This window comes from Akebia trifoliata, chromosome 13 (assembly GCF_017979445.1).
Source record: "Akebia trifoliata isolate Shusen 1 chromosome 13, ASM1797944v1, whole genome shotgun sequence".
NCBI lineage: Eukaryota > Viridiplantae > Streptophyta > Magnoliopsida > Ranunculales > Lardizabalaceae > Akebia > Akebia trifoliata.
The window spans coordinates 12,283,599-12,295,122 of NC_141387.1; the positions used below are offsets into that span (position 1 = coordinate 12,283,599).

At 32.7% G+C, this 11,524-nt stretch overlaps 1 protein-coding gene across 1 annotated transcript; it reads right to left on the reverse strand.

Moving 5' to 3' along the window:
* Window positions 1-662: 662 nt before the first annotated feature.
* Window positions 663-6,647, reverse strand: LOC147387884 (beta-glucosidase 12-like). The gene is made up of 14 exons (XM_086421127.1): window positions 6,495-6,647; window positions 5,369-5,508; window positions 4,872-4,941; window positions 4,720-4,778; window positions 4,110-4,185; window positions 3,621-3,692; window positions 3,451-3,538; window positions 3,125-3,341; window positions 2,460-2,575; window positions 1,891-2,111; window positions 1,767-1,798; window positions 1,528-1,633; window positions 1,280-1,388; window positions 663-860 (listed from the first exon to the last, which is right to left on the reverse strand). Exons 1-14 carry the CDS (start codon window positions 6,574-6,576, stop codon window positions 689-691), a joined length of 1,560 nt encoding a protein of 519 aa, XP_086277253.1. The 5' UTR covers window positions 6,577-6,647; the 3' UTR covers window positions 663-688.
* Window positions 6,648-11,524: the final 4,877 nt, after the last annotated feature.

An 11,524-nucleotide genomic window follows, 5' to 3' on the forward strand; every position in this document is an offset into this window, starting at 1 on the left:
TAATTCACTAGGTAGACTTTTACCTTACCATTGAAAATAAGTCACTACAAACCAAAACGTATTTTAAAAATCATTTTAGTGGTATCCATTCACACTCAAACTCTTTAAATTGTGACAATTATAAAACCTAAGTAAATGAGTTCAAACCTCTCCAAAAGTTTCGAAACCCACATATCTACAAGGAATATTAGCATATATCAAATCATATTCTTATGTGAATTAGGTGATTAATTTAAGTAAATTTGATTTTATTTTGTTATTAAGTTGATTTATTTAGATTTTACTTCTATTTATGATTGCTGTGTATTTTCTATATAAATCGTAAGAAAATTTATAAAATTTAAGATTTTGACCGCATCTGATTATTGTAGATCCAACATCAATCCAACATGTTACAAATTAGATCCTTAACGAAATTCAATCTTCATTAAACATTCAGCAAATACTTCATGTCCAATGGCTGAGGTAACGTTGAATTTTGACTTTTGATTAACACTGGGTCCAAGTTCTTTTAAAGAGTTGTGCTTGCAATAGTAATAATAATAATAATAATAAACAAGACATTTTTTTTGTTTCATTAAAACGCACATGACGTGGTACAACATTGAATAACATATCCAATGAGCTTTATTTTATAAAAAGAATACAATAACATTTAATAAACAAATTTTTTTTTAAAAAAAATCACTTAAGCCTTCTTGAGGAATTCCTTAAACCACTGTCCAGATTTTTTGGGATATCTTTTGAGATTATCATTGAAATCAGTGAAGCCCAACCCAAATCGAATGGAATAACCTGCTCCTACTTCCATACAATCCAATAGAGCCCATACGTAGTACCCTTTCACCTTCACGTTCTGCCTGTCACACAAAATATTATTTAACATTAGTAGAAGAACAAATTATTCAATTTTTTTCCCTTTTTTTTTTCCTGTCTATAAATATATCGAAATGGTTCAATTAATGGGCTCACCATATTGATAGAAAAAATTAATAGCATGGGCTTCACCTTTTTATTATTATTATATCACCGGGATATCCCCACACTTTTTGGGAGGAGACTAGTCCATATATACATTCTGACGTCACAACCCAAGAAGTTTCCCAACATGAAATAGAATAAGTCAAGAGGCCACTCATTTTCAAACACACGATCAGTGAGAGAGTAAACCCCAATTTTACCACTGAGTCAAACCCTTAATTTAGCCTACTAATTGAATGGCTCAGGATTCTATATAACAATGTGATATGGTATTCCATGATAAGTCTTTAGGCTTTACCTCAAAGCTTCTTCAACTGCATAGAGATGGCGTTGAATAAATGAAATTCGGTGATTATCCTCAAGTGCTTGCTTGAGTGGAAGAGTATCATTTCGTTGCTCACTAATCCCTGCATTTACCATTGAAATCTCCTAGTAAGAAATAACTTGCAATCTAAGTTATTGATATGAAGATCGAAACACCTCATTATTAAACAAACCCATGGTTTGGACTATGTAAAAAGACAATCCTAATAAAACTAACCATACCATTTTCAGTGATATAGATTATAGGGTCTTGGTAGTTTTGCTTCATATATATCATGGCATCTCTAAGCCCATTAGGATAGATGTAAAGGATGGTATTGCCAGGAACCTACAAATAAAAATCATGAAATCAAAATTATAAAATAGCTTAAATAACACATAAGTACTGAGACTTGAATGTATAAAAAATAAATGTTCAAAATCCTAATTAACTATTGAAACAAAATAGTGGTCAGTCTTACCGTATCGCCTATTGGTATTCCATTTCTTTCCACTGTGATGAGAAACGTAAGATAAGAGTAAAAGATTAGATAAGTTAGTGTCAAAGAGATAATTGGGGCCTATTTGTGTTGTAGAGATTATCACCTTCAGTGACCAAAAATTGGTCCTCAGTATAGTTAAGAGGTACAGCATTTGAATTTATTGGTAGGGCTCTGACATATCTTGATGTATAGTAATTGATACCAAAAAAATCACAAGCTCCTTTAACCATTTCTTTCTCCGCAGCAGTGAAAGTTGGAAGTCTGTTCCCCACCAAAGTTCTCATAATAGATGGGTATTCCCCAAACACAAATGGCTCCACAAACCTAATAAACAAAAACTCATTATTAGAGTTTTGAGTTAATAGGATAGATTGTTAGCATTAAAGGACAAGATAAATCATGACTAGTGGATTTCACTCCTAACAAATATACAACTCACAAAAACACGCAACACTAACCTTGTAAACATGAAATCCAATTGTTGGGATTTATCTTAGGGATACATTATGTATCCTAATGATATGTGTGTTATCCCAATTGTTTGATTTCATATTTACACGATAAGGATTGGAGTTTCGTTATGAATTCTTTATCATATTTACATAGATGATGGTTATATGCTTATTACATAAATATAATCAGTATGTCACGTTTATTATAGTTGGAACTAACCATCCCACTTGAAATGCGAAGGCTCTGGTTGCTGCATCTTTATCTGCTTGAGAGTTTGATAATGGTTCAAACCACTGAAGGAGCAACGACATACCTATTTCACCACCTTGAGTGGCCTGAAAAATAAAAGAACCAATCAAAATAAATATATATAGATTTTTTCACTAGAGACGCAATTTAGAATAGAAGGGTATCAGAAGTTTCATATGTATTTATATATATAGGGTCGGGTTCATTAACTAATAACGTAACCGAAGTGTATTTCCCCATATGTGCTAGTAGTTTCGGAATGGGCCGATTTTTTGTCAGGATGATCTCTATGGCAAGGAGACTATCCTTAAAAAAACTAAGTCCATTCTTAAACTTATAACCCCAATTTACAAGTAGAATCATAGACCATCGATTTTTATCATAATTTGCAAACCACTATTGATGGACTTAGAAGTTTCCGAATGGGCTGATTTTTTGACAAAGATACCACTAAAATTTATGCTATTAACAAAAATACCATTTTGCAATTACCAAAATACCTTAACATCCTCATGAGGCCTTTGACAATATGTGTGTGTATGTATATATATTCCCAGGCATAAATTTTATTTTAATAAAAAGTCGTACTTGAGAGACAATGGGAGAAGTAGAAAAGTAGAATTCATGTAAATCACCTGATAATTTTCTCTGTAGTGTTTAGTAGCAGTAGCATGGGCTAATATGATGTTATGGGCAACAATATAAGGAAATCTTGCAGGATCATCTGATATATTAAGTCCTTGTAAATATCCATATTGAGAGAAAACCTGTGGCTCATTAACTGTCTGCCAATGCTTGACTCTATCCCCAAAATTTTTGAAGCATATATCACAAAAGTTTTTGAAATCTTCCCTAAAAGTAGGAAAAAATAAAGAAATTAATGTAAACTTTAATTTTCGAATATGTATTATAAAAATGCTCAAAGATAAATAAATAATTAAGAAAAAAATGAGATACTTACACTATCTGACGACCCAAAAGGCCATTATATTTGTTTTGTAGAGCCACCGGTAGGTCAAAATGGAACAATGTCACAAAAGGCTCTATATCTGAAAAGCAGTTTTAAAATTTAATCATATCTAGATGAGAATAAAGTAGGAAAAAATTCTAATATAATAAACATGTTCTTACCATTTGCGATTAATTCATTTATGAGATTGTTGTAGAAGTTGATACCCTCTTGATTTACCTCGCCAGTACCATCTGTGAGTTTGAATTCCCAATATCAAATATATTGATTAGCTATAGAGAAGAAGTTTGCTATTCATATGATAGTAAGGTTCTAGTTTTATGAAAATCTTGGGCTATTTCTCTTAACTAACTAACCAAAAAAATGTGATGTCGAAATCATATATATGAACATTAGTGGTCGCATTAAATAATTGTCTATGTTATCGGGTATCCAATGTATCTTAGGTGTTTGTATGGTGAGTTCTGGTTCAAAGGATCTCATACTAAGAATCAAAACTGTTGTTTTATTTAAGTTCCGATTCTAGGTGTAAGTGGAAGCAAACTGAAACCAAACCCTTGACACCTATGGACCTTTGTTTTAATTTAACCAAGTAAAACGTGATGATTAAACAATTTTATCACACAAAAGTGGTAGAATGAAGAACATACTTGGCAATATCCGAGTCCAAGAGATTGAGAATCTGTACACATCGAGTCCCATCTCCTTCAACAGCTTCACATCTTCCTGTAAACCCATATACCATTCATCAAATATCTTAATAGATACTTTGTATTTTAAATTTAAAAAAAGGTTATTTACTATCCTTGAATAATTGTGTTAATTAGTGAAACAAGTCAAATCGAGTTTCTACGGTACTTGTCCCATTATGAAAAAAAATAAATAAAAATAAAATTCCCACCAAAACACAGTGCCATGGAGAATTTGAGACCATAAAGGATCAATGAAACCTGAAATTTTTTAGACCTAAAAGACAATCTTTAGCACCTAATGATGAAAACCTGAATTTTAAAATATATTTTTTGAATATTTTCCCTTTAAAAAAAAAAAAAAATTTAATTCCATAAATAGGCTTGACTCGAAACCAGACCTATCCCCTAGTCTACATATTAAGAATGGGTTTCGGATCAGTCTCAGATTTAAAAAATTAAAATTAGGCCAGCATGAAGGCTGACCCAGCCAAGCCCAATTGGGCTCAACCTAATCCAAAGAAAACCCGACCCGTTCTAATTATTGACTTGAACAAAGCAAAGTACTTACTTTATATCTGAGGTAGGAAAGAGTCGCTACGTTAGCAGTAGTGTTTAGTCCAATGAACTCTGAAGAGAAGAAAGTCAAAGTTTGATTAGGTACTTCGGCTCACTTTTAATAAAGTCAACTACTACAAGAAAAGAAGATGGTTGTGGGCCTACCTGGTGCAAGTGTGATCATAAAATCCCAGGTGCTTGGTCCTCTCCCTCCGATATTGGCTGGTCCTTCTGTCTGCAAAACACAAAATAAATCACCAAATGAGATCAATTGCTCCAAATATGCCACGTGGAACATCATGTTAATATATTACCAAGGCTGTCAATCAGACCAGATCCCAAACCCAATCCATTCTGAGTTAAAATAACTCTGTGTCTAGATCAAGCTAGGATTTGGGTTCCCATACAAGTTCAATCCAATAATGTATTTGAAAATCTTACTAAGTTAGTCACAATAGCCTTATTCATAAAGTAATAATAATAAAGTAGAGGAGTTTTTGTAATAAAATTGCAACAGATAGGTTGGGACAAAGTGGATGGACAACAATTGTGTTTTTAATCAATCCAATACACAAATGATGTGGGTCTGAGATAAAAAATGTAGGATAAAGGAATTAATCTCAGGTAGTTATATTTTAAATAGTGAATCAACAAATACAAACCTGAAGAGCAGAGGTAGATGCCCCAAACTTAAAATCAGCAGGAAAATCGCTTCTGTTAATTGCTGGAGATGCAGCAGGAGTGATGGGTGAACTTGGAGCTACTGCGTCGGCCGCAAGTGCACCTCTTATCAGATGCTTGCCTGAATTCATTCATGGGTAAGCATTAGATCAGATGTAGTATAGTGTATTGATGTGTCAATTTTAGTAAAAGTAAACAATATGTGAGGTTACGTAGGTGCAATTACTAGTTCATGTGTAGGAGTTGTTACTAAGTTTAAGGGAATGCTGTTTAAAGGTAGGAGGAGTGCTAAACTTGACTAGAAGATAGGTCTATTTAAGGGGACGATGGCATGTGCATGGGAAGAGGTTAAAGGAATTGATGGTAAAAGTTCTACTCATGAAGGGAAGTATTTCTTCAGTGATGAAATAACAACGGAGCGCGAAAAATCTCTTGTTATGCTATAACTACAAAGAGAAATATTTTCCAAGACATAAGCGCAAGGTTCAAAAATGTTTATTTCTTCGAGGGATATATGCTATAGCCAAAACAGATAGATGAAGACAAGGTAAGAAATGAAGTTGAAACTGAAGAAGATCAGATATATGCAACATGAACAAGGAGCGTAACAGTCTGATTTGAGAATTGAGAATTCAGGCTGGTTGAAGGTGCCAACTATCTTAGTTGTTAAAGCCTATAGTATATAGGTGATGAAAGCTAATCTCATCAAGAACAAATTTATTGTGATAATATATATATATATATATATATATATATATATATATATATATATGTACCAAACATTTTTCAATGTATGGATTAGAAATTTTGGAATGGGTTGATTTTTTTGTGAGGAGATCATTCTCACAAAAAATTGGACAGTCCACGATTTCTCAAGTTGTAAACTAGGGTTAGAAGTTTCGGAATGAGCTGATTTTTGGTAAGGATGATATCCTCACCATAGAGATCATCCTCACAAAAAATCAGCCCATTCTGAAATTTCTAATCCTTATTTTATAAAATGTTTGACTCAATGCTTGGCTCTCTTTAAAGCCTCCGAACGCTTCCATATATATATATATATATATATATATAAAATTCACAAGCTTAACTAAGAAGGTTAGTTACCCTCGAAGTAACTTTGTGTCTCCAACATCACTAACAAAATGAAGAAGGCATGTAACAGTTTGGAATTGAGAAAGGCCACCATATTTGGAGGTTGAAGAGAGAAAAGTATTGAAGCTTTGTTTTCAGAGCTCTTTTTTTCTTTTTTGTAGAAGAAGGAAGAGACCAAGAACAATGATGCATCATTGAGTTGATATTAAGATATTTATAATGTACAATGGGTTGCCAACGGTCCCAGAAGCCAACTAGATTGTGACATGTGGAAATTGATACACGTTTTCTACAACGAGTTGTCATAAAGAAATGAAAGTTTTTTAAGTTCCATCGAAGGAGGCTACGAAATAATTATGACATTAGTCAACTAAATTGAGGTCTAAGATTGCAACACGTGGATTATTTGTTTTATACTAAAAACAAATAGGGTGATTTAGAGACACCTCTCCATGTTTTGGTTAATATAATAGATACCCTTGTTTTCAAAACGATGACATGCCCCCTTGACCTAGGTTCTGTATTAGAGACTATCGTAAAAGGACCTAAATGTCATTGTCTTCAACCTCAGAAAAAAAAAAGCTTTTAATTCTTTCTCAAGTTGTTAACCTCTAGGGTAACCTATTTTTAGCATCTCAACCTCATCTTCAATCTCACATCTTCAATTAATGTGTTCTTCCGATTTTTCTATTGAAAAAGCTATCCTTCTCTTTCATTGAAAATCATGTTTTGTTGCTAGGATTTGAAGATTGAAAGAGAGAGAATATTGAGGTCGAAGATGATTCTAAAAATCTTTGATCTTCTAATGGTAAACCTCTAAAATAAATTATTTTTAATGTATTTAATATTGTCTTCGATTCATCATCATAATTCTTTTCTAAAACTCCTGATTTTTCTATCCAAAAATTTGTCCATACACATTTTTTAAGAATTAATCCTATGGTTTGAACATTGAAAAAAATAGGAAGGTTGCATGTGATGATTTCAAGGATAAAATCAATGGTTAAATTTTCCTAGAGGTTGAAGATAAGGGTATTTAAGTCATTTTATATTAATTTCTATTAGAAAACCTTGTTCAAGGGTAGTCATTAGTTTGAATATATGGGGGTATCTCTAATATTGACCAAATGTCTAAATCACCCAAACATAAAAATAATACACTATGAAAGGTCTCATGTTTGCGTGTGAATATAATGTTGGGAAACTTACTTAATGGTCCTTAATTTGGGCTACTTTCAAAATACCCCAATGTTTTGGCCGTAACTTAAAATTCCAACTAGTATACTTTTTTCACTCTAAATGCCCCCTCATCATAAGAAAAGTTTTGAAGTACCCAAAATACCCTTTCTCACCTCTTTTATCTTACGAGAGCTTTTCTATGGCAATTGCAATTTATTCTAATGATTTGTGACAATGAACGACAAACGAAGAGCAAAATAATCACAGTTTTGAAAATTTAGACGTAAATTATGAAGTATTCTAACAATTTATAACAAGGAATGACGAATAGAGAACAACATAAATGCTCTTATCCTTAAAGATTTATCTAAAAAATTTGATCTTAGCATCCGTTTCATTGCTATTACATATGCATTTCTGGCATTTCATAAAGATCTATCCAATGGCAAGCTAGACACTAAGAGAATAGCATTAGGATGTGGAAAAATCCTTCTCCCAGGAGTTGGGATGGGAATCCATTTTCCCTACTAGGACAGAAATCAATAAGACAGAAAATTGAATTCTAGGGAAAATATACAATCAAATGCCTAAAAATTATATTTTCCCACCTATTTTCTGTGCATATCAAATCCACGTAAATTAAAATTGTTCCAATCATTGACCATAATCGCCCATAAAGTTTACTTTTTGGGCCAAAATCCTCCCCCATCAACATCCAAACTATTTATGTTGTATGTGCAATTCCTCACATTTGACTTCATAAATAATTGTGATAATACGAAGTAATCCAAAGAAAAATCACCAACATCTGGGACGACTTGCATTGCCCTTATAATTTGGGATAGCTCATTGCGAAGAGTTCTACACTTCACCAAGTGAAGAGCTCGCCCATTTAAAGCATTAAGCTTGACACTTACTAATTTTTCAAGCATCATGCTCGACACTCGTTGAGTTTTCAAATGTTGCATTCCACACTTCCTGGTTTTTTAAGAATTAAACTCACTCCTAAATACATTTTAATTATAGTGAAACAAATGCTAGGATCATAAATTACATATAAATCTTCAAAATTATGAGTATATCATTATCCATTCTTTATTCATTATCACAAATCACTAGAATATATCAAAAATTACATCTAAATCATCGAAATTTTGAGTATATCTTTATTTGTTCCTCACTCACTATCACAAATTGTTGGAATAAATCAAAATCGTCATTGAAAAAACTCAGGTAAAGTAGAAGGGTTGAGAAAGTGTATTTTGGATACTTCAAAACTGTTCTTAGGGCATTTAGATAGAAAAAGTTCACTAACTGAATAATTAAGTTACCATCCAAAATCAAGTGTTATTTAAAAAGAACATCCTATATTAGTTATCCCCAATTGTAATAAGGAAATATGTAAGTCACCGCAGATGAAGATGATTTGTCATTGGACAACTTCATAGTTATCACAACTATTTACTAAGTCAACAAACAAATATGAAGAATTGCGTAGATACGACGTATATTGAGAAGCAAGCAAATTCCAAGTTGTGTTACTAAAAAATTATATTCAATTTTTTTAGATGATTTGGTAACCTTGATGGGATTGGATGATTTTATGGTCAAAAATCAAATTTACTTGCAATTTGGGACCATTGATTAATGGGTTGACTCCAAACCAAGGTGTAAAAATGTTCAAATCCAATGAACAAAAATCATCACCAAGCAAAGAATAGGTCTCTCATTGATTGATCAATGGGTCAGATACAGCATTCTACACATTATGGTAATGTAGAGAATCTATAATTGAATTGCCACGCAACATCGAATATTATAGTTCCTTTGACAAGTCTTCCTCCTTACCGTAGCTTATGAAATGTAATTGGTTGTGTTTAATAATATTTCTAGATAACTTCGACAGCCTTACATGTACGCCAAAGTAATGGTTAGGGAAGAAAGCGAAATTTTTGTCAACGAATACAAATATTAAAAATAAGTTAGGTATACAATAGTCATAGATTAATATGGATGATTAAAATAAATATATCACATGTTAATATTATACGGATGAGTATTATTCACGCAAAAGCATTTAAAAAAAATAATAATAATTTCAAACTCTATCTATAACCTAAAAAGAGGCTGAGTTGTCATTTGGACTAACAGGACAAGTCCACATGACCTAAATCTAGACCTCGGACCATGCTCTACATGGTCCCTTCGTCCTTGCAAAATTTTCTTATGTATGTATATCATACATATAGATGGAGTTATATAGACAGAAGGACCATCTAACTCCATGGACCGAAAGACCATCTATCTCCATGGACCACATGCCAGCATGACACCCAAACCCACCATCAGGTATCACATGTATGTAGAGCATGATATTTTATGAGCTTCCAAAAAAATAAAATTGAAAAAAGAGATTTTTTTCACCACTAAATATAAATTTTCAAGCTGGGAGTGCAGTGACCATCCATTTTCAATCTCAAGATTTAGTTAAAAAACAAATTAGGATTTTTTCTTCAAACCCAATCTAAACTACAAATTAAGAGGGGGTAAGGTGTCATTTGGACCAATGTGACAGTCCACATGGTATATTTACATATAGGGTCCCATTCGACAAACAACGTTGGGACAAATCATTTTTCCTATATGGGTTACAAATTTTGAAATGATTTAATTTTTTGTGATGGTGATCTCTATGGTGAGGAGATCATCCTCGGAAAAAATCAGCATAATCTGAAACTTATAAAACCCTATTAAAATTGATTTACAAATTAATGGCAGAAAATCGACAGTTCACAATTCTAAATCACTTTTGATAGGGTTAGCAGTTTCAGATTTGGCTGATTTTTTCTAAGGATGATCTCTACATAAAATATCAACCCAATCCAAAAAATTTAAGCCATATAGGACAAATTTTGTTTCCTAATGTTGTATGTTGAACGCTACCTGCAAACATGAGATTTTTTCATCTGAAAATCTCTACCACTTGGGTTTGAAGTTATTATCATTCTTTTTTAGAAAAGTGTGTGAATGAGAACCCCGAAAGTAGTTTTGAAAAATTATTTTTTTGTAAGTGACTCTCGTACAGATAATACCCATTGATCCACCTAAGGTCTAGGTAAATGAGTCCATATTATGGAGCAGGGAAAGTGTTTGGCACCTTACTCCCTCCACCAATGGTGGTAAACTCATATTTAGTCGATTTTGGAAAATGAATAAAAAGGTTGGAAAAACTGATTTTGTGTCACCGAGTACGTGGGACATTGATTTCGGTTTAAACTAAATAGGACTTTCTTATTGAGGAAAGGCCCTTTTCATGGTTCATACCTTTAAACATATTTGAAAAATGTAGACTCTTCGGTTAAGAGCCCACTTTCATAATAAATGGGCCCAATGCCTTAATCTATAAAGTATTTTGTGGTAGGTACATTAGTATAAGGATTTTTAGAAAACATTTCTTTGAAAAGATTTTTCAACCCCAACCCTTTCAACCGAGCCGGAGCCCAATCTATTAGAAGTAGAGGAGGGTATCCATTACATCTTAAGGTTGTTCTAGCAAAAAAAAAGATAAAATAAATATGTAAAAAGAGATAAGGGAGAAGTAGAAGAGGAAAAAGTGTGGAGAGGAGAAAGAGAGGGGGAATTATTTTCTTTCTTTTTTTTCTTTTTTTTTTTTCGTCCATGTCCTACATTTTTCTTCTTTTTCTTTGACTTTCTTCTTGACCTTCAAGTAGTGAGATTCTTTGGCTTAGTCTTAGTATGTGAATGTATAAAATTTTTAGTGGTTGATGGGTGTAAGTATGAAGATTGTGAGTGAGAGAGTTGAGACTTGGTAAAGGGTTCAAGTCTTGGGGGGGGGGGGGAAT

What these genes read in the sequence shown, in the direction of transcription:
- LOC147387884 (XM_086421127.1), bottom strand. Translation starts at nt 6,576, where the DNA reads ATGGTGGCCTTTCTCAATTCCAAACTGTTACATGCCTTCTTCATTTTG. An exon ending in CATCTACCTCTGCTCTTCAG is followed by an intron (nt 4,942 to 5,368) that starts GTTTGTATTTGT and finishes TGTGTTTTGCAG; the next exon opens with ACAGAAGGACCAGCCAATAT. An exon ending in GCAGTTGAAGAAGCTTTGAG is followed by an intron (nt 861 to 1,279) that starts GTAAAGCCTAAA and finishes TTTGTGTGACAG; the next exon opens with GCAGAACGTGAAGGTGAAAG.